Source organism: Lotus japonicus, chromosome 3 (genome assembly GCF_012489685.1).
Source record: "Lotus japonicus ecotype B-129 chromosome 3, LjGifu_v1.2".
NCBI classification, from domain to species: Eukaryota; Viridiplantae; Streptophyta; class Magnoliopsida; order Fabales; family Fabaceae; genus Lotus; species Lotus japonicus.
In genome coordinates, this window is record NC_080043.1 from 16,177,350 (window position 1) to 16,202,062 (window position 24,713).

Here is a 24,713-nt window from a genome sequence, read left to right on the forward strand (position 1 = left end):
CCTTCTAAATGGTTATATTTCAGAGGAAGTCTATGTTCATCAACCCCCAGGTTTTGAAGATGAGAAGAAGCCAGACCATGTGTTCAAATTGAAGAAGTCACTCTATGGTCTGAAGCAAGCTCCCAGAGCATGGTATAAGAGACTCAGCTCATTCCTTCTGGAGAATGAGTTTGTAAGGGGTAAAGTAGATACAACTCTTTTTTGCAAGACTTATAAAGATGATATCTTAATTGTGCAAATTTATGTTGATGATATTATATTTGGTTCTGCTAATCAATCTCTATGCAAAGAATTTTCTGAGATGATGCAGGCTGAATTTGAGATGAGTATGATGGGAGAATTAAAGTACTTTCTGGGAATACAAGTTGATCAAACACCAGAAGAACATATATCCATCAGAGCAAGTACACTAAAAACTTCTGAAGAAGTTCAATATGCTGGAATCTACAGTGGCCAAGACTCCAATGCATCCTACATGCATTTTGGAGAAAGAAGATAAAAGTGGTAAAGTATGTCAGAAGCTCTATCGTGGCATGATAGGTTCACTTCTATACTTAACTGCATCTAGCCAGACATATTATTTAGTGTTCATTTATGTGCTCGTTTCCAATCAGATCCAAGGGAAACCCACTTAACTGCTGTTAAGAGGATCCTAAGGTATCTGAAAGGCACCACTAACCTTGGCTTGATGTATAAGAAAACATCAGAGTATAAGCTTTCAGGTTATTGTGATGCTGATTATGCTGGAGATAGAACAGAGAGAAAAAGTACTTCTGGAAATTGTCAATTTCTGGGAAGCAATCTAGTCTCATGGGCAAGCAAGAGGCAATCAACCATTGCACTATCAACTGCAGAGGCAGAATATATCTCAGCAGCAATATGCAGCACTCAGATGCTCTGGATGAAACATCAGCTGGAGGATTATCAGATCCTTGAGAGCACTATCCCAATCTATTGTGATAACACTGCTGCAATCTCATTGAGTAAGAATCCTATCTTGCATTCAAGGGCAAAGCACATTGAGGTAAAGTATCACTTTATTAGAGATTATGTACAGAAGGGCGTACTTCTTCTGAAGTTTGTTGATACTGACCATCAATGGGCAGATATCTTTACAAAGCCTTTAGCAGAGGATAGATTTAATTTTATTCTGAAAAATCTGAACATGGACTTTTGTCCAGAGTGAAGATGGATCAGAACCTCTGACTATGATACTTCTTGATCAGAAGATGTCTAGTCCAGAAGGTAACTCAATCAGAGTGTGTGTACCCATTGGTACTGACTCTGAAGCTGAGATAGCAATACGTGTGTCAGTATTTCTGATGCATAGTTCCTTGTGCCCGTGTGACAGTCTGTCATGTTGCGTGTAGATGTGCTTCTCTCCTGTGTGTGATATGTGTATTTACTGTTACTATCTATCTTTAATTTTCAACCGTTGATTTTAAATTGCTTTTTGAATCAACAACGGTTATTTGTCAAAACCCACTATACACACACGATCTCCTTCACTTTCGGTTTTTACTCTCTCTCTCTTCTGCTATTTCAAAACCGCCTCTTTCTTGATTTCTCTCTCGATCTCTCTTCTTCCTTCAAACTTCATCTTCTACCTCAAACCTTCAACCTCTTCAAAATGGTGAGACAAACCAGAAGATCTACTGCAGATGCACCTCAGTTCCCTCACATGGAAGTTGGTTTGGCAACGGGTCAAAGGGGCTCTGAGAACCCGGCACAAGAACAAGTTCAAGTTCAAGAGCAGATTGTTCCAATTGCAGAACGGGGCTGTGCCGTTCACTGCGTATTTGCTCCTGAGGAACTCCAAGTCCTGGCAGAATGGAGATTCGACCTCGACAACCTGGCTGCAAATGGGTTTGATCTTCGTCCTGAAGTCCAAGCTCAAGGTTGGGGAAACTACTTCAATCGACTTCGAGGACCGGTGTATGAGAAGTTGGTCAAGGAATTCTGGAAGCACGCCGACTGCGATGATACTCAAGTGGTCTCTCACATTCTTGGCAGGAAGATCATCATCACTGAGAAGTCATTCGTGAATCTGCTAGGAGCAGAAACTGCTTATGGGTATCGGTTCCAATTGACGGAATCCAAGCTGAAACCCAGCACCAAAGACAAAGTCAACAAGGCCCTGTACACCACTTTCAAACCGGGCAAGACGAGTTACAAAGTGATGGATCTTCACCCCAAACTCAGAATCTGGCACAAGATCCTGCTCAACTGCATCAATCAGAGACCGAAGGGCAGTTCCCCAGATTACATCAACTTCAACCAGAAGGCGATGTTGTTCTTCATCCAAGATCAGGAGAAGATCTGCCTTCCCTACTTCCTGTTCTCCTACTTGAAGGAATGCATCAGGAAGTCTCGCACCACCGCCTCCATCAAGTCTGCAATCAAATATATCCCTTTTGGGAGGCTGCTCTCAGACTTTCTCATTGAAAGCAACTTGGTGCAAGATTTGATCAATGCTGGTTGCACAGAGGATTTGAGCACAATTGTCAGTGATGTCTTCACTGCAAACTCCTTGAAGAAGATGGGCTTAATCCAGAAGAAGATTGCTCCTGCTCATGAAGACACATCTTCTGAGATCAGAGGAAGAAGAATGCCTCTGAATGACTACCCTCTGTGGACTCAAGCGGACAATCCTGACGCCATCAGATGCTATGTTGAAGACCTCAGGGCTCAAGGTTTCGAAATTGACCTTGATGATTTCGTCAGCAGACTACCACCAGCTCCAGAGTTTCCTTCTCCTCCCAAGAGGAAAGCTCAGAGGAAGATGGTTCTGGACGAATCTTCTGAGGAATCTGATGTCCCTCTGGTCAAGAAGACGAAGAGAAAGCCTGATGATGGTGATGATGATGATAGTGAGGATGGTCCTCCCCAGAAGAAGAAGAAGAAAGTCAAAATCGTGGTGAAGCCTACTCGGGTGGAACCAGCTGCTGCAGTGGTCAGAAGGACTGAACCTCCTGCCAGAGTGACTCGATCATCAGCACATTCAAGTAAGCCTGCACTTGCTTCTGATGATGATTTGAATTTATTTGATGCACTTCCTATTTCTGCCTTGCTTCAACACTCCTCAAATCCCCTCACTCCTATTCCTGAATCCCAGCCAGCCGAACAAACCACCTCTCCACCACATTCCCCACGATCCTCCTTCTTTCAACCTTCTCCTACCGAAGCACCTCTCTGGAATTTGCTTCAGAACCCAACCTCTAGGTCAGAAGATCCAACCTCTCTCCTTAACATTCCGTACGACCCATTATCCTCTGAACCAATCATCCATGAACAACCCGAGCCCAACCAAACAGAACCACAACCCAGAACGTCTGATCACTCTGCTCCCAGAGCATCAGCACGTCCTGCTGTCAGAACCACGGATACAGACTCTTCAACCGCCTTTACACCTGTATCCTTCCCAACCAATGTTATTGACTCTTCTCCCTCCAATAACTCTGAATCAATTAGAAAATTCATGGAGGTTAGAAAAGAGAAGGTGTCTGCCTTGGAAGAGTATTACCTTACCTGTCCAAGCCCTAGGAGATATCCTGGCCCTAGACCTGAACGTCTAGTTGACCCAGATGAACCTATCTTGGCCAATCCTATCCAAGAGGCCGACCCCTTAGTTCAACAAGCTCACCCTGTCCCTGACCAACAAGAGCCCATTCAACCAGACCCTGAACCCGAACAATCAGTGTCTAACCAATCCTCGGTTAGATCACCTCACCCTCTGGTTGAAACTTCAGACCCTCACCTTGGAACCTCTGAACCCAATGCTCCCATGATTAACATTGGTTCTCCACAAGGTGCCTCTGAAGCTCATAGCAGCAATCACCCAGCCTCTCCTGCACCCAACCTCTCCATAATTCCCTATACTCACCTTCAACCCACATCTCTCTCTGAGTGCATCAATATTTTCTATCATGAAGCCTCTTTGAGGCTCCGCAATGTGCACGGTCAGACTGATCTCAGTGAGAATGCTGAAAATGTGGCTGATGAGTGGAACAATCTGAGCACTTGTCTAGTGGCTCAAGTTCCGATTATGATGCAGCTCCTGCATGCAGAGGGCAGTCAGAGCATTGAGGCTGCAAAGCAAAGGTTTGCTAGAAGGGTGGCTCTTCATGAACTAGAACAGAGAAATAAGCTTCTTGAAGCTATTGAAGAAGCCAAGAGAAAGAAAGAACAAGCAGAAGAAGCTGCACGTCAAGCAGCAGCTCAGGCTGAACAAGCCAGACTTGAGGCAGAGCGTCTTGAAGCTGAGGCTGAGGCAGAGCGACTTGCACCAGTTGTGTTTACTCCTGCTGCTTCTGCTTCCATTCCAGAACCTCAAGCTGCTCAGAATGTTCCTTCCAGCTCTACTCAGACAAGCTCATCCAGACTCGACATCATGGAACAACGTCTTGACACTCATGAATCCATGCTGATTGAGATGAAGCAAATGATGATGGAACTTCTGCGACGCACTGACAAACCTTAGTTTTTAGGATCTCTTCTTTTTCTTCTTTTTCGTTAACTTTGTTTTCCTTTTGTTAAACTCTGTTTCTTTTTATTTATTTATTCTCTTTTGTTCGTTTGTGATTATATATGCATATATATATCTATATACTTATGTCACATATGTTTGCAAAAGTCTTTTTTATTCATAATTCTATGTTTACATCATATTTCTTTACATCATATAATCTAGAATGGAGGATCCCTCCTCATTCTTCTGCACTCCTGGCGCTGCTCTGACCTATCCTTCTCCAGACGCTCCAGTACATGCTGGATGTTGCTGAGCCTGATCTTTAGCTCATCCATCTCCAGAATCTCTTCTGAAGTCTTGAGCTTCTCTTCCAAACTCTCTTTCTCTTCCAGCAGCTTGAGTTCAAGCCGGCTGAGTTCTTGCACCTCCTCCACGAAGGCAAGAAATTCCTTCAGGTCTCTCTCCAACTCTGGACGCAGGTCCTCTTCCAGCAGTGTCCGTGTCAGCTCCGCGATGGTAGTTGCACCCTCTGGATGCCTGATGTTCAGGAACAAGTCCTCTTCAAAGGCCTTCTTCCTCAGCTCTTCTAGTGCTACGTTGTATGATGCCATTTTTTCTTCCTGAAAATTATTCGAGGTGTGAAGCTTACCTTTCTCTCCAACGCTTTTTATAGGCTTCACTTTCTCTCTGAAAGTTAATGCTCTTACAGTTTCTCGAGGTTAAGTTCTTGGTAACTGACCCTTCTATTTACTCACTTGACCGGTGGTAAACGTTCATCCCTTGCATTAACTCTTCTATTTATTTTCGCCTAACTCTGATTCTTACATCGTTTTCATTTTCTTTTAAACTTAGACCTTCTCTAAGGGGGAGTACCTTGTACTTCAAGCTAAGTTTTTCACACCCCAAGCTTTTTGCTTATGACAAAAAGGGGGAGTAAACCCAGTTTTTGATGTGTAAGATGTGTTAGTGTGATTTATTTTTCTTTTGGAGAATTTAAGAGTTCCACCTTCATGACCATAGATGTGTCACTGGGCAAATACAAGGAATACATTTCACTTCTTCTGAAGTGATTATAAGTTGACTCTGATACCCAAGACTCTGATACCTTGTCCATGACTCTGATCACTTATGCGCTCTGATTATTCGTTTTTCATCTATGTCATAAGCTTTTCACTCTGAACTCTTATATTTTTTAGCTCAGAATCTAGACTTTACTAACGTTTTCATCAAGTATTAGATTCAGGGGGAGCTAAGCTCAGAATCAAGCAGTGACTTGAATTCAGAATGAGCAAGATAAACTATTCACATCAGGATAAGTCTTAATCTATATCTCTAAACTCTGAGTGAATTCAGTTTAATGTTTAAGAATTGTTCATCAAAAATCTTAGTTTTGTCATCATCAAAAAGGGGGAGATTGTAAGATCAAGTTTTGATCTAGTAGTACAACTCTATGTTTTGATGATTACAAGTTAACCTTTTGATATGAACAATTGTGGTACTCTAACGTGTTTTTCTGAGTGTGCTATTTACAGGCTCTGACCTCAACTCAATCTCACACAAATCAGAAGCACTGTGTATAAAGGGTAACCCAAGCAACGCTTTCGCATTCACCATGTTCAGTATGAACATTGGAAAAGCTTCAGAAGTTCTGAAGCTATACAAACTCTTATGTGGACTCAGTCGCTAGAAGCTCTGAAGATCCAGAAGTTCTGATAACCAAGAAACACTGAAGGTTCAGATGTTCTGATGGTGTAGAAGACTCTGAAGATCCAGAAGCTGAATAGTGGAAACTCTGAAGTCCAGAAGCAAGAAACTCTGAAGGCCATGTTCTTCCCTCTGAGTTCAGAATCAGAAGATACAATGGACAGAGGATCTGTGCTTTCCCTCTGACTCTGATCAACCGGCTTCACAAGTTCCAATATGAAGTATTCCCCTGATCAGAAGTCTCCTAGGTTAAAAGGTCAAGTCGCTATCCAAGTACAAAAGCAAGTGTACCTTCCTGACGACCTACCTAACGTTCTCAGCCACAGCAGAAGCTGGATTTTCCAGAACTGCCCTCCAACGGTAGCATTTCCCATGCAACGCTCAACCCTAATCCTTGGAGTATATATAGAGGCTGAAGATTGAAAGAAGCGGCTAAGAAACTAAGAAGAAGCAATACACACGCGCAAGACATATTCAAAATATTCTAAGCTTTCTTTCATCTGAAATTCATTGTGTTTACTATTAGCTTTTTAGAAGCAAATCTCTTGTAAACAATTCTTTGATAAACAGTTTGTTTAGTTCCTTTAGGAGATCAAGGTTGATCGGATCCTAGAGAAGACTAAGAGAGTGAATCTTAGTGTGAGCTAAGTCAGTGTAATTGTTAGTCACTTGTAGGTTTCAAGTGCAGTTGTAACTCTTACCTGATTAGTGGATTGCCTTCATTCTAAGAAGGAAGAAATCACCTTAACGGGTGGACTGGAGTAGCTTGAGTGATTTATCAAGTGAACCAGGATAAAATCCTTGTGTGCTTTTCTATCTCTTATCTTTAGCACTTAAGTTCTCGAAAGATTTGTCAAAATCTTTAAGGTGGAAGTTTTGTTCTGAAAACGTTATTCAAACCCCCCCCTTTCTACCGTTTTTCATACCTTCAATTGGTATCAGAGCAAGGTCATGGGTTCGAATCCCCCGGCTAACACTGGGGGGGAGATTGTTGGATTTATTAATCCAGCGTCACCCTTAGGATTCGATGGGCTTAACATCCCACCCCATGGCGCTTAACATCGCAGCCCCTTGAGGACTCTGTGCTATAAGGAAATAAAGTTGCACCCTCACTAACAGCAATTGCTTTTGGCGTAGTGGTAAGCGCTTGATCCAATAAGTCAGAGGATCGAGGCTGCAAAGCAAAGGTTTGCTAGAAGGGTGGCTCTTCATGAACAAGAACAGAGACATAAGCTACTTGAAGCTATTGACGAAGCCAAAAGAAAGAAAGAACAAGCAGAAGAAGCTGCACGTCAAGCAGCAGCTCAAGCTGAACAAGCCAGATTAGAGACAGAACGACTTGAAGCTGAGGCTGAAGCTCTTAGATGCCAAGCACTTGCACCCATAGTTTTTACTCCTGCTGCTTCTGCTTCCACTTCAGCTCCTCACGCTGCTCAGAATGTTCCTTCTAGTTCTACACAGCCAAACTCGTCCAGACTCGACATTGTGGAACAACGTCTTGACACTCATGAGTCTCTGCTGATTGAAATGAAGCAAATGATGATGGAACTTCTGCGTCAATCTGATAAACCCTAGCTTTAGGATCTCTTCGTTTTGATTTCTTTTTCTTTACCTGTGTTTTATTTCGTTAACCTCTGGCTCTTTCTTGTTAATCTTTACTTTGCTCGTTTGTGATTATCTATGCATATATATCTATATATCTGACATTATGTTTGCAAATTTTTTTTATTATTCATCATAACCGCTTTTACATCATACATTTTTTTTCTTTTTCCTAAAATCCTAGAATGGAGGATCCCTCCTCATTCTTCTGCACTCCTGGCGCTGCTCTGACCTCTCCTTCTCCAAACGCTCCAGTGCATACTGGATGTTGTTGAGCCTGTCTTTTAGCTCATCCCTCTCCAGAATCTCTTCTGCAGTCTTGAGCTTCTTTTCCAAGATCTCTTTTTCTTCCAGCAGCTTTAGTTCAAGCTGGCTGAGTTCTTGCACCTCCTCCACGAAGGCAAGAAATTCCCTCAAGTCTCTATTCAACTCTGGACGCAGGTCCTCCTCCAGCAGTGTCCGTGTTAGCTCTGAGATGGTTGTTGTACCCTCTGGATGCCTAATGTTGAGAAACAAGTCCTCCTCAAAGGCTCTCTTTCTCAGCTCCTCTAATGCGATCATGTATGATGCCATTTTTCTCTGGTATGATGTTGTGAGGCTTACCCCTCTCTCCAACGCTTTATATAGGCTTCACTTTCTCTCTGAAAGTTAATGCTCCTACAGTTTCTCGAGGTTAAGTTCTTGGTAACTGACCCTCCTCTTTACTCCCTTGGCCGGTGGTAAACGTTCTTCTCTTGCATTAACTCTTCTATTTATTTCGCCTAACTCCGATTCATGCATCGTTTTAATTGTCTTTAAACTTAGACCTTCTCTAAGGGGGAGTACCTTGTACTTCAAGCTAAGTTTTTCACACCCCAAGCTTTTTGCTTATGACAAAAAGGGGGAGTAAACCCAGTTTTTGATGTGTAAGATGTGTTAGTGTGATTTATTTTTCTTTTGGAGAATTTAAGAGTTCCACCTTTATGACCATAGATGTGTCACTGGGCAAATACAAGGAATACATTTCACTTCCTCTGAAGTGATTCTAATTTGACTCTGATACCCAAGACTCTGATACCTTGTCCGTGACTCTGATTACTTATGCGCTCTGATTACTCTATTTTCATCTATGTCATAAGTTTTTCACTCTGAACTCTTATATCATTTAGCTCATAATCTAGACTTTACTAATGTTTTCATCAAGTATTAGATTCAGGGGGAGCTAAGCTCAGAATCAAGCAGTGACTTGAATTCAGAATGAGCAAGATAAACTATTCACATCAGGATAAGTCTTATTCTATATCTCTAAACTCTGAGTGAATTCAGTTTAATGTTTAAGAATTGTTCATCAAAAATCTTAGTTTTGTCATCATCAAAAAGGGGGAGATTGTAAGATCAAGTTTTGATCTAGTAGTACAACTCTATGTTTTGATGATTACAAAACCTTTTGATATGAACAATTGTGGTACTCTAACGTGTTTTTCTGAGTGTGCTATTTACAGGCTCTGACCTCAACTCAATCTCACACAAATCAGAAGCACTGTGTATAAAGAGCGACCCAAGCAACGCTTTCGCATTCACCATGTTCAGTATGAACAGTGGAAAAGCTTCAGAAGTTCTGAAGTTATACAAACTCTGATGTGGACTCAGTCACTAGAAGTTCTGAAGATCCAGAAAGTCTGATAACCAAGAAACACTGAAGGCTCAGATATTCTGATGGTGTAGAAGACTCTGAAGATCCAGAAGCTGATTAGTGAAATTCTGATGTCCAGAAGCAAGATACTCTGAAGACCATGTACTTCCCTCTGAGTTCAGAATCAGAAGAAACAATGGTCAGAGGATCTGGGCTTTCCCTCTGACTCTGATCAACCGGCTTCACAAGTTCCAACATGAAGCTTTCTCCTGATCAGAAGTCTCCTAGGTTTAAAGGTCAAGTCGCTATCCAAGTACAAAAGCAACTGTACCTTCCTGACGACCTACCTAACAGTCTCAGACACAGCAGAAGCTGGATTTTCCAGAACTGCCCTCCAACGGTAGCATTTCCCATGCAACGCTCAACCCTAATCCTTGGAGTATATAAAGAGGCTGAAGACTGAAAGAAGCGGCTAGAAGCATTCACATACACGCAAGACAAATTCAAATTCTTCTAAGCTTTCTTTCATCTGAAATTCATTGAGTTTACTATTAGCTTTTTAGAAGCAAATCTCTTGTAAACAATTCTTTGATAAACAGTTTGTTTAGTTCCTTTAGGAGATCAAGGTTGATCGGATCCTAGAGAAGACTAAGAGAGTGAATCTTAGTGTGAGCTAAGTCAGTGTAATTGTTAGTCACTTGTAGGTTTCAAGTGCAGTTGTAACTCTTACCTGATTATTGGATTGCCTTCATTCTAAGAAGGAAGAAATCACCTTAACGGGTGGACTGGAGTAGCTTGAGTGATTTATCAAGTGAACCAGGATAAAATCCTTGTGTGCTTTTCTATCTCTTACCTTTAGCACTTAAGTTCTCGAAAGATTTGTCAAAATCTTTAAGGTGGAAGCTTTATCTTGAAAACGTTATTCAAACCCCCCCCCCTTTCTACCGTTTTTCATACCTTCAATTGGTATCAGAGCGCAAGTTCTGATTACCACACCTAACAGTGTTCAGTGATCCGGGCCGGTGTGAAAAACAATGGCTACCACCACCAGTGAAACTCAAAGAGATGGTTACAATGCAAAGCCTCCTATGTTCGACGGTCAAAGGTTCGAATATTGGAAAGATAGACTGGAAAGTTTCTTTCTGGGTTTCGATGCAGATCTCTGGGATATTATTGTGGATGGCTACGAGCATCCAGTTGATGCAGATGGCAAGAAGATCCCAAGGTCAGAGATGACTGCAGATCAAAAGAAGTTGTACTCACAACATCACAAAGCAAGAGCAATTCTTCTAAGTGCTATTTCCTATGAAGAGTACCAGAAGATTACAGATCGTGAGTTTGCGAAAGGCATTTTCGAATCTCTGAAGATGTCTCATGAAGGAAACAAGAAAGTCAAAGAATCAAAGGCATTGTCTTTATTCATCTTCCTCTGGCTCAGCTTCCTCTGGAGCTTTGCCTTTGTCAGAAACATTAATGCTTAAATCTGCAAACTTCTCAACTAGCTTTGACTGGTCAGAGTCAAGCTTATCGTCAAATCTAACATGAATAGATTCTTCAATAGTCTTAGCATCAGTATTATAAAATCTAAAACCTTTAGATCTCTCAGAATAACCAAGTAATAGACATTTAGAAGATTTAGCATCAAATTTATGCAATCTATCCTTAGTATTGAGAACATAACAAACACAACCAAAAGGATGAAAATAAGAAATGTTGGGTTTTATGTTCTTCCACAATTCATAGGGAGTCTTATTCAGAATTGGTCTCACAGAGATTCTGTTCTGAATGTAACATGCTGTATTTACTGCCTCTGCCCAAAAGTGCTTAGCCATGCCAGTTTCTTGGAGCATGGTTCTAGCCATCTCCTGAAGAGTTCTGTTCTTCCTCTCAACAACACCATTTTGTTGAGGAGGAGTTCTGGGACAAGAGAAATCATGCGCAATTCCATAGGAATCAAACAGACTCTCAAACTTGTCATTCTCAAACTCTCCACCATGGTCTCTTCTGACACGCACAATCCTACAAGCCTTCTCGTTTTGCACTTGGGCTATGAAGGTAGAGAACACAGCATGAGACTCATCCTTGCGGGTTAGAAACTTCACCCATGTCCAGCGGCTATAGTCGTCAACGATGACCATCCCATATCTCTTGCCACCTATAGACTTTGTTTTCACTGGTCCAAACAGGTCGATATGCAGAAGTTCCAACGGCCTTGAGGTTGAGACAACATTCTTTGCCTTGAAAGGGACTTTAGTGAATTTGTCTTTCTGACATGCTTCACAAAGAGCGTCTGAAGAGAACTTCAGAGTGGGTAAGCCCCTGACAAGGTTTAGCTTACTCAGCTGAGAAATCTTTCTCATACTGGCATGCCCTAACCGTCTATGCCATACCCATTGCTCTTCATTAACAGACAGAAGGCACTTCACATTATGAGCCTCCAACTCAGATAATCTGATCTTATAAATGTTGTTCTTCCTCTTGCTGTTAAACAGAACAGAGCCATCGATCTGACTTGCAGCTCTGCAAGACTTTTGATTGAAAATAACATCATAACCCTTGTCAGCTAATTGACTTATAGACAATAAGTTATGAGTTAAGCCGTCTACCAATAAAACATTATCAATGCATGGACTACTATCTACACAAATAGTACCAGTACCAACAATTTTACCCTTTTCGTTGCCACGAAAGCCAACTTCGCCTCCAGGCTTAAGTTTTAGCTCTTGGAACATACGCCTTTCTCCCGTCATGTGACGCGAGCATCCACTGTCCAGATACCATGATTGGTGTTTCAGTGGAGCTATCAAGGATATCTGCAACATAGATAATCTTGTCCTTAGGTACCCACTTTTTGGGTCCTTTCTTGTTAGTTACCCCAGAGGTTCTGATCACCTTGGGTTTCTCAACATGATAATGTAAAGGAATTTTTGCATGATATTTAGACATGGAGAAGGATCCCTTCTTGAGAGGGGGTTTAGCAACTTCAGCAGGTAAAGGATCAGGCAATATGGTACCAGAGGGAACAAAGCATTCATATAAAGATTTAGCTTTAGACACAGAGGGCTCATTTCTAATTGGTTTAGAATAGCCAATGCCATGCATTCCATTTCTGCTTACGCCATAGATCATTGCAGCCATTAGGCTTCTATCTACGCTCTTAGCCAGGAATCTTTGAAAAGACTTTTCATACTTGGATTCATTTCTACAATCAGAGGCATCACAAGCAACTATTTCTTCTAACTTAGCAATCTGGTTCTTAAGCACAGAGTTAGAATTGATCAAAGCATGATTATCATTTTTCAAATTAGAAATAATTTTCTCATGTTCAGAAGGAGTCTTTGAAACAGCAGATAAGTCCTTTTTCAACCTTTTATGCTTAGACAATAAAGAGTTATACTTATCCATAATATCAGATAAAGCATGTTTCAGTTCAGAGGTAGAGAAAGAAGCGAATACCTCATTTTCATCGTCTGAATTAGGATCTCCTTCTGATTCTGAGTCAGAGTCAACAGCTTCCTTTGACTCTGCTCCTTTGTCTTTGACAATAGCCATGAGTCCTTGGACTTCACCATCAGAGTCAACATCCTCTGATTCTGATTCATCAAATGTCACCATCAGACTCTTCTTCGTCTTGAAGTGCTTTTTTGGCTTCTTGTCCTTCTTCAACTTTGGACAATCACTTTTGTAGTGCCCTGATTTTTTGCACTCAAAGCATGTGACTTCCTTAATTGATGACTTCTTTTGGCCTGAAGATTCATACTTTCCTTTTGCCTTTCCAGAGCCTTTGTACTTGCTCTGCCTGTGCTTCCAGATGCGGTTGAGTCTCTTGGAGATCAGAGTCAGCTCATCTTCATCAGAATCTTCTGATGCTTCTTCAGATTCTTCTGCTTCAGCTTGGAGAGCCTTTGACTTCTCAGCCTTAGCATTTTCAGATTTGGATTTCAAGGCTATAGACTTTTTCCTTAGATCTTGCATCTCAGAACGCTTAAGCTCATGGCATTTCAGAATGCTAATGAGTTCTTCTAAACTCATACGCTCGACATCTCTTGTGAGCTCTATTGATGTCACTAAAGGCATCCAGCTTTCAGGAAGACACCTGATGACCCTTATGACATGATCTTTTGTTGTGTAGCTCTTGTTGAGAGGTCGTATTCCAGCTACAAGCAACTGAAATCTGGAGAACATTTCTTCAATGGACTCATTTGGCTCCATGATGAAGGATTCATACTTTTGGATCAAAGGCAATGCCTTTGATTCTTTAACTTTATTGTTTCCTTCATGAGACATCTTCAGAGATTCAAAAATGCCTTTTGCAAACTCACGATCTGTAATCTTCTGGTACTCTTCATAAGAAATAGCACTTAGAAGAATTGCTCTTGCTTTGTGATGTTGTGAGTACAGCTTCTTTTGATCTGCAGTCATCTCTGACCTTGGGATCTTCTTGCCTTCTTCATCAACTGGACGCTCATAGCCATCCACAATAATATCCCAGAGATCTGCATCAAAACCCAGAAAGAAACTTTCGAGTCTATCTTTCCAATATTCAAACCTTTGACTGTCGAACATAGGAGGCTTTGCGTTGTATCCATCTTTCTGTGTTTCACTGGTGGTAGCCATTGTTTTTCACACCGGCCCGGATCACTGAACACTGTTAGGTGTGGTAATCAGAACTTGCGCTCTGATACCAATTGAAGGTATGAAAAACGGTAGAAAGGGGGGGGATTGAATAACGTTTTCAAGATAAAACTTCCACCTTAAAGATTTTGGCAAATCTTTCGAAACAAACTATGTGCTAAAGATAAGAGATAGAAGAGCACACAAGGATTTTATCCTGGTTCACTTTATAAATCACTCAAGCTAATCCAGTCCACCCGTTAAGGTGATTTCTTCCTTCTTAGAATGAAGGCAATCCACTAATCAGGTATGTGTTACAACTGCACTTGAAACCTACAAGTGACTAACAATACACTGACTTAGCTCACACTAAGATTCACTCTCTTAGTCTTCTCTAGGATTCGATCAACCTTGATCTCCCAAAGGCAAACTATACAACTGTATATGAAGTTCTTGTTTACAAAGAAGGTGCTTCTAAAAAGCTTATAGTAAACACAATGAAATTCAAGATGAAAGAAAGCTTAGAAGGATTTGAATATTTCTTGCGCGTGTGTGAATGCTTCTAGCCGCTTCTTTCAATCTTCAGCCTCTATTTATACTCCAAAGATTAGGGTTGAACGTTGCATGGAAATGCTACCGTTGGAGGGCAGTTCTGGAAATTCCAGCTTCTGCTGTGGCTGAGGATGTTAGGTAGGTCGTCAGGATAGTACACTTTGCTTTTGTACTTTGGATAGTGACTTGACCTTAACCTCGTAGACTTCTGATCAGAGGAGCGCTTCGTGTTGGTACTTGTGAAGCTGATTGATCAAAGTCAAAGGGAAGCTTGGATCCTCTGACCGTTGTACCTTCTGATCTTCACTTCAGAGGATCAGTACATGGTCTTCAGAGCCAGTTGCTTTTGGACTTCAGAGTCTTCACTTTTCAGAGTCTGGATCGTCAGAGTCTTCTTCAGCATCAGAGCTTCTGAGCCTTCAGAGTCTCTTGGTTGTCAGATCTTCTGGATCATCAGATCTTCAAGTGAGCTGAGTCCTTATCAGAGCTTGATTTACTTCAGATCTTCTGAAGCTTTTCCACTGTTCAGACTGAACATGGACAATGTGAAAGCGATGCTTGGGTCACTCTTTAAGCACAGTGCTTCTGATTTGTGTGAGATGAAATAGAGGTCAGAGCCTGTAAATAACACACTCAGAAAAAACACGTTAGAGAACCACAATTGTTCATATCAAAAGGTTAACTTGTAATCATCAAAACATAGAGTTGTACTACTAGATCAAAACTTGATCTTACAGAAACTTCGTTAGAAGCTCCGAATAGAAAAAGTCTTATCCAGGGTTCACTTTAAGGTCTTTAAGAAGATATAATTTAGTTTCGTCGGACTTCCGAGAAATGAAACCTATCGTGCGTACAGTCCAGAGTTTCGTATCGAAACATTAGTTATGGAAAGGATAAAGAGAAATTATTATATTTCTCTGAATATTTTGAATTTTGCTTATACAGTGCTTTAAGTGCGGAATAGCCTCTTACTAACGCTCTCGCCTTAAGGCGGAAGTGAAAAAGGCTCGTGCTATAACTTATAACGACTATAGTATTATCCTTAGTCATTTTCTGAACTTTCTCCTTCATTAAGTCTTCCAATCCTGAAATACTTGTTCAGATTTCTTTAACGATACATCGAAACCTAAGCGTGAATAAGAAATTAATTATTTAATTCTATAACTAAAAGCTAGGGTCTTAGAAGGATTAAGACTTAAGAGTATATTCATGGCAGGCCTCGATCCTGGTCCACCCAACCCACAGGGATCCAGTGATCATTAAGCACTCGCGTAGTCTATTATTAATTCTCTATAAAGTATATTTAGCTCATACAATTATAAATGTTAATTTATATTTATATTTAGTTATTTAAAATTTGTAGACTCAATTATTAATACTGTCAAAATATAATTTTAACTAATATATACTATTGCAATATTTGTTAAAATGTTATAATACTTTTATCTATTTATTATCGATGATATATGTCATGATAAATTAATTTAATATTTATTAATAATTAATAATTTAAAATGTAGTTCGATTTGGTTTCGGTGGCTGTCTTAGGGATGATCCGGGAAGTTGGCATGCTGGTTTTATGGGCTATCGCGGGCAAGTATCGGCGCTGCATATGGAGCTGCTGGCCATTTCATGGTTTGGAGTTCGCATGGAACCTGGGGCACCGTCGAGTGGTGTGTTTTTTCGACTCAATGCTGGCTATTTCTCTGGTGCGTGCTCCCCCTACGCAGCACCATTTGTTTGCTGACCTCATTTGCAATATTTGTGGGTTGTTGATGCACGTTTGGGTGGTTCGGGTGGAGCATATCCTTCGTGAAGGGAACTCTTGTGCTGATTTTTTTGCTAAGGCGGGTGCGTCCCAAGACTTACAACTCCTCCATGTCCAGGATCCCCTCCCTGGCATGGAGGCTTTGCTCCTGGCCGACTCCTTGGGTACCATGGTAGTTAGGCAGTAGAGGGTTTTTTTCTGTTTTGTTTTGCTATGGTTCTCTTTGTATTAAGCATAAAAAAAAATAATAGATTGCACGTGCATTGCCCGGGTTTATTTATATTTTATTTTCTATATAGTTCATAAGAATAAATTTTTAAATCATTTGAAAAATGAATGAATGTAATAATATTATATATCATTAATATTAAAAAAAATTATAAATTAAAATTTATCTTACTGACTTTTTTTATGAAATTGTCATTGATAATTAACTTTTTTTACGCTATTGATAATCAACGTTTTTTGACAGTATCGACAACCAATAATGTTTCATGTCTTAATTTGATTTTTAATATAATTTAATTTTTTTTATAAAATTTTTCTCACAATCATAGACAATCCATTAAAACATCACGGGAAATAAAGAAACTGTCAAAATATTTTTTTTAACTTTTTTTTCATCTCTATTTTATCTTTGTCTTGTTCTAACTCTCCCACCCATTTTTCTTTGTTTGTGTATTTTTTTCTCTTCCTAGCTCTGTAGTGTTCTTTTAATTTTCTGATGTACAAAAAAAAAAGAAACTACCTTTTGGAGCAAGTGGATACTCATTTTTGGGTTCTCATGAAAATGTGCAGTTGCAGGTTTTTGAAATTCTGAAGAGAGATACCTTACCTCTTTTCTTCCAAGTTTTGATTAAATTAAATTATATAAAAATCAGATTAATTATGATGAGAAAAATTCATGAAATAGTAGTGGTTGTATTTGTATACACACGATGTATATCTACTTCCAAATATGATGAATATATTTCCATAAAAATTATGATTATTCATAGTTCTAGATATGCATGGTGAAGTTTATTTCAAAAAAAAAGGATATGAATTTTTATATCAAATAAATATTGAAAAATATTAATTATTTTCATGTAATATTCCATTTTTAATATATTTGTTTAAGATTGGTGTCTATTTCATTAACCATGCTCATGGTTTTGGTCAAACTCACTTCTTATTGGTTACAAATCTTATTGTTACATATCTTTCCGGAGATCTATCGTACTACTTAGCATCATTCATTCCTTTAATAATTTTTTTTAATTAATACTAAAATCATATTGTAAGATTTAACTAATTAATTAATTGATTCAATCATAATAAATACAATATGATTTATAAATTTAAATTTTTTTTCTCCTTCGGAAAACTAAAATTTAAATATATGCTTTCAATATAAAATTAAAGTATAAATAATATTAATACATATTTATTATTTTAATACTCTTATTTAAGTAAAATATATAATTAATGATTTAAATAAAATAATATTTTAATTCTTGATGTCTTTAGTGAGTGCTTAAATTTAATAAGTTAATTAATAATATTATTAATTTTAATTACATTTTAAAAGAAAAAATTATTGAAAAAATTATCAATGTATTATTCATTTGCTAAATTTCTTTAGAAAATACGGAAATTTCTATCAACCAAAAGATATTAAAAAAATTGAGAAATTTATATAATCTCCTAGCCTTAAAACAATGTTACAAAAGAGGAAAAAAAAAAGACATCGAATTTTTTTTGTTTAGAGAGATTCACTACCTCACTTAAGGAAAGAGTAATTTGGGGAGGGTGTGCGACACTCTCAACATTCAAATCAATGACTTCATCACTCCTAGTGTTGGAGCTTTCCTTATTAGACTTTCATACATTCATCGTCTTGGCATCCTTATTCTGAAAGATGCGATACACAGCCCAATTTATCGTCTGCAATTTAAATAACAAAGATTTTCAATGGTGAATACTTATGACAGGAAACAACTTGAATAATGATGAAACCTATCAACTAAGTGAACCAACCATTCTCATGATAATTCAAAAGACATTATTCTAAGATATTGCTTGGTAACGAAACTAAATATGACAAAATAGAGTGGAACAAAACATAACGAAGTGGAGCAGAAAATAATATTTATGACTTTTATATATGTAGTGTTTGTTTTTCTCCACAATAAAAAAAACTTCATTAGAAAATAAGTACAAATTTAATTACTTATAAAATTTTGTCATGTTTAGTCTTTTACTGAACGTAACAAATTAATCACAACATAATAATTCTTTTCACATATATATATATATATATATATATATATATTTTGATATTTTAAATTATCATAAATTATTGGCTCTAAATTTATTAAAAAACTACAAATTTTATAAATAAATAAAAATGTATAATTTTAGTTGTTAATATAGTTAAGATTTAAGAACATAATAATTTTAGAAATTATTATTTTATACTAATATTTATATGCATAATTTATTTTATTATTTCATAAATAAAAGGATTCAAAGTATAAATTAGAGGTTCTTTTTCCTAGTGAAATTAGTTTAAGAGAGTTGTTCTTATGTTTTTCATATTTCAAGGGAACCAAAACGTATTATTTGAGGATTGTTTTTCCAATGTTCTATTCCATTCTAAAAATATAATAAACATCACCTAAATTTCTACTCAATCTTGATGATTAATATGAAAATAGTCAACAAATTCTTGTATTCTAAATTCACCTTAATTGGGTCTGCGACTAACACAAGACGGAACTCATGCATCACCCATTTTGTCCTCCTAGCACATGATTCTTGAACTTCCCAAAAATTCAGGGTGTTCCTCTTCCCAGACACCTCATTATTTCCAGGGATAGGAACATCTTTTCCTTTCTCAATAACTCTCCATTGGCCACTCCCAGCAACTCTCTTGTCAATGTTTTTAAAGTCACGATCCATGGTGTTGTAAAAAAAGAACTTACACTCATAAAAAATCTTTTCATCTGCAAACACAAATTAAATTCAAAACCTCATCATTGTTGTTAAACTCCCACGTATACACTAGGACGTGGATTTTTTTTGCGGGACACAATGCTCGATTTCTAAGTTAAAAAAAGGGTTATAAAAGATTAGAGTGTGTGTTCGATTTTCCATTGAGATACCTCAAGATCAATTTTGGTAGAGTAAAATCAATCATTGATGAAAATTTTGATGTTTGGTAATCAGTTTGGAGAATCGATTTTAGGCACCAAATGAATTATGTTAGACGCTAAAGAGCTTTCGCATTGAACATATTCAATTGTGAGATTTTATAATTGAATTTCACAATATTATATAATAAAAATATTTTTTTCACAAATGTATTGAAATTTAAATAGCCAAAATCAGTCGTGGCAAACACTAATCTCAGCACACACTAAAGGACTCGTGGAATAGTTTAAAAGAGAGATTTAAAAAAATCACCAACCTCCTTCTGGTAGACTCCAAGGTTCAGTCTGAAAAACATCAAATCAGGGATTATTTGAATAGGAAGACGCTGAGAAAATACCCTCCTCTTCAAGTAGAATTCTACAAGAACCCCATCTGTGGGATCAAAAATATACCCAGGTAGCAACCTAAGAGTCTCATCATCATCCTCATAAGTCATGATTAGGTCCTCCATGGCTTGCTTGAACTCTTTGGGTGAATAACTGTTAAAAACTTATGTGGTTTGCACATCAATTTATAATGCATTGTCATATTGACAACAAAGAATGATAATATTAATTCATTCTTCCTATAATGACCATTGTTCCCAAACAAAGAATGATAACATATAGATGACTAATGTATTTTTCTCAAACAAAGAGGTCAACGTTTTTTTAAGGAAAAATAAAATATATTATAGTAAAAATATTTAAAAATATAAAAATTATTATTTGAAATATATTTCTAGTTTTATATTATTTCTCTTCCTATTGTTATGGTTATTAATATTTCAAATAATAATTTTTATATTTTTAAATATTTTAACTATAATATATTTTATTTTTCCTTAAAAAAACGACCTTTTTGTTTGAGAAAAATACATTAGTCATCTATATATATTATTTTGAAATTATCTATATATTATTAAAGTTGACTAGAGAAATCATGACTTAGTTAAATAGATCAAATTTACTCAACAATGTTTAATCATATGTACCATAAAAAACAATGTTTAATGGTTCTTTATAACAATTATCATAATTTTAAAATTTTGAAATTTATTTATTGTTGACGTAAAGAATGAATAAAATTGTTTTGATGATATTCCTTATTTATTATTGAAAAAAAATTAAATTGACTTAATGATATTTAATATAATTTTTGTGAACATTTTATTAATGAGAATATACTAATTAATAATTAATGCTCCTTTAATTTAATATTAATATTTCTTAGAAGAGGGGGTATCCTCTTGCTTTCTTTCCAATTAATAATATTCTTCTGTTTTAAAAAAAAATTAATATTTCTTAGAAAACTCCTCAATTTATATGATTAAAATAATAAATTCAATTGAAATAAAATGAAATGAATTAATACCAATTATTAAAATAGATATTAAAATTAGAAATAAGTAACATCTTTATAAAAATATTTTTAAATTATTCTTTTTCGAATAGGAGGGAACACATATTCCTCGTGTGGAGATAGTGGTTATTCTCCATGGGCTTTATTTGACCTAAACCCATGGGTACGAGCAGGGGAAGAGCCAGGAATTTTAGAAGGCGGTTAGGATCTAAAGGAGTATAATTTGTAAGAAAATTTTAAGTCCTATTATTGAAGGTTAAATCTTAAATGAGACTTTTTACAAACACTTGGTGTGTGCATAATTTTTATCACTTTTTTCCAAGCAAAATACAAGCATTACAAATTCAATCTCATATAATCAAACCAATTAAGCAACAAAAAAGAGAATTCAACTTATAAATTCGAGTTTGAACTCATGAAAATTTGAATATCCATAACAAAATCTTCTAAAACAACACTTAAAAAGGTGGAGTATATCCACAGTCCAGTGCCCAATACAAATGGTCACTCAATGCTCTGAAGCAGTGTTATCAGACTCGGACCGGTGATCGACTCGGTCGAGGTACTGGGTCAATGAGTCAATGGTTCAACCACTGGGTCACTGGTTGAACCGTTTAACTCGGTCGATACTAAAAAAAATTAAAAAAAATTCATAATACCATAATAAAATGTCACAAAATACCATACACATAAAAGCAATATGGAATTTTTTACCACAACAAAATGTCACAACTCACAAATAACTAAAATAAGTTTTAAACATCATCAAACAACATCGATTTTACGCTTTAATCACAACAAAAAGCGTATAAACAAGTTTAAAACAGAATCAACAACTAAGATCTTGTACATCATAAGCTAACAAATGATATATACACATGAAACAACTTGTATATAATCCAGTTTCTGATTCATGCTAGCTAAAAAGATTATCAATTTTTCAATTTTTTACAACACCAAAGCTTGTTATTCATATTCTTTAATTTGTCCTCAAAGAAACGACAAGAAGACTTTGCAAAGAAATTATATACAGAACAACTTGACTCATTCTATATTAAAAAATTAAAATAATTAATAATACTAACTAACATTAATTAATAACTTCATAATAAAAACACATAAATAATTATTTTAACTTATTGTTAAATAACGTTTTTGAAACAATTGTTAAATAACGTTAAGAAATAGTTATTGTTATATATATATATATATAAGTAATTATTATAATGGTTGGGTTGTGTTTTAGTTATTTTGTGTAACACTAATTTCGTTCAAAAAAAACTAATGTTTACTTGTCAAAGATTTGTATAGTATTATTTTTGTTTATATAAATATAATTAATTGTAACCATTATATCAAAACACTTGTCTAGCCTAGTGGTAAGGTTCACAGCATTGAATCTTGAGGGAATGGGTTCGAATCCAAGCTAACCACTTTTCCAAATTTTTTTCGCAACTAATAAATGCTAAGAAAAAAAAAAGTGCTATGTTCAAAAAAAATGTAGGAAAAATGAAAAGGCCGGTTCTAAGAAAAAAAGTGCTCTGTTCAAAAAAAAATGCAGGGAAAAAAATAGGTTGGTTCTAAGAAAAAAAAATGCTCTGTTCAAAAAAAAAAAGGCCGGTTCAACCGAGACCGGCCGAGTCTCTGGTTTAATCATAAAAACCGGCTGAGTTGACCGGTTCACACCGGGCGGCTTGCATGGCCGATCCGATGCTCGGCTCGAACCGGTCTAGGGTCCGGTTCCCAGTTCAACCAGTCGAACCGGCCGGTTCGAGCCGAGTTTTATAACACTGCTCTGAAGAGAAAATACATTGTAAGTACAACTGTACAAGCTTTGTATTCTCTTGTTGGGCTTTTGTCCCACCTTTGAAATGAAAACCCGAATTCTTTGACAAAAAACAACAACTGTACTAGCAATGAACCATAGTGCTCCTCTGTTCCTTTTTAAGTGTTGTTTTAGAAGAATTTTTTTATTCCTATTTAACTATCGTTTTGATGTTTTAAGGTTACAATTTGTCAATTATACCCTTAATTTTTAATAACTCTATTTCACATTTTCCATAAAATTCTCCTTTCTTAATACTAACTCTAACAATCCACTATCTTGTTTGGAGAGCTTTATGACTTTATGATTGGGATGTGAGATGGTAGAATGGAAATAAAACTCTAATAATCCACTATCTTGATTTGAGAGCTTTATGCTAAAACGACACTTAAGAAGGAACGGAGGAAATATCTTACTAGGACAAAAAACTAGTGCAAATCAGAGGAATTGAAGACCGAGAAACATTATGACTTTTCCTTGCGAGTTGTAGTTGACGTGCACCTACTTCCTTTGGCAATTAATAAGAAAATTATCATAGCCATAGCATACTAGCTTAGCTATGATAATTCTGTTCTGATCCAAAACCCGCCCACAATTGCAATTGCTTTTCCCCTATCATAGCAAATCAATAATGTTACTTACACACTTCTTTTTAACAAAGAAAATAACTTTGTTTGTCTTTGCAAACATAACACTTGGCTTGCATACGTAGTTTCAAGCAGGATAAAGTTAATTTTTACAGGTTTGATGTTTGAAAGATTGAACCCATGATATAAAACAGACACAGAGGTATGCAAATAGAAGATGAGTGTAAGTAAAAATAGAAAACAATATGGGTAAGCCTTAACTACAATGAGGGTTGATAGAAGCACATACATGTATAGAAAATGCATCAACGACAGTAAACAATACCAGAAAAATAACATCAGGAGCAGACAGCAAACAGTACACCATCAAAACAGGAGACAACAGCCACAGTAAACAGCAAATAGAAACAACAGATCAGCAAGCAGCAGCCACGCAATTCTTAATAAATTTCATTTTTTCTATTTAAGTTGATTTATGCTCTTTAACTCTTGCTTGCCTTGAAAAATATTTTGGTTTTGAAGAATTTCGAATTCAAACTAATTGCGTTTTAATTGTTATTATCCAAGCAAGTTCATTTAGTTAGAGGATTCTTTAACTGCTGATGAGACGATGAAGCGATTGTGAATTTATTCTCTAAGAACGTAAATCTCTAATGCTGATCGGTTGTTAGCTTTGAGGATTCAGTGATAATAGATAGTTCTTGTACTTTGAAGCAGCGATTGCTAACCTTCTTAACTTGAACAAATCAAATTTTGAACAATTTTTCAGTGGAGAATCAAGATTTCTATCTCATGATAATGAGTTGGGATTCGACTCAAAGACTTAATAAAGTAGAATTAATCTTTTATAATCAAGTTTATTGCACTTGAATGTTATAATTCGAGGACTAACGCTTTCTCTCTTCTAATTGTTTTCGTTTACTCTGTCTTCAATCAATTGTTCATCAAGTCCTCGTGATATCGATCTTGTGTTCAACAAATTGTACTGTATTCAAAGCAGAATACTTTGGCACACATCACGACAGGGCGTTCATCACCTGCCACTGAGCAAATAGAGGATTTGAAACGGGAACACCATTACGCAAAGTTGGGGTGATAGTCTGTACAAAATTTTGCTGAACAAATTTTGAGAGAGGATCAACTATAACATCAACAATATCATACAAGTTCTAATTCTGAAGAAGAGCGGTAACATGTTTACGCTATAGAAGAAAAGTATCTGGTTTGAGTTTCAGTGTAATCACGTGCACCAAGGTGGAAAATGGCGGAGGAGTAGTATTATCAATCATTTGAAAAGTCAACACCAAAAGTCAACGGTCAAAGTCAACGATGCGGAAACCGAGGAGATAGGTCGGCAATGGAAGCGTCACGAATCCTGAGACAGGTCGGCGCATGGAAATCGAGACTGGTCGCTACACGCTTTGTAACGCCCCGATTTCTCGAGT

The 24,713-nt window shown here is 37.0% G+C and overlaps 1 protein-coding gene across 1 annotated transcript; it reads right to left on the minus strand.

Annotated features, from left to right (window-relative positions):
- Positions 1-18,987: 18,987 nt before the first annotated feature.
- On the minus strand, positions 18,988-19,951 carry LOC130743674 (NAC domain-containing protein 83-like). Its single transcript, XM_057595905.1, has 2 exons — positions 19,768-19,951; positions 18,988-19,307 (listed from the first exon to the last, which is right to left on the minus strand). The coding sequence occupies exons 1-2, from the start codon at positions 19,949-19,951 to the stop codon at positions 18,988-18,990; spliced, it is 504 nt and encodes a 167-aa protein (XP_057451888.1).
- Between the last annotated feature and the right edge of the window lie 4,762 nt (positions 19,952-24,713).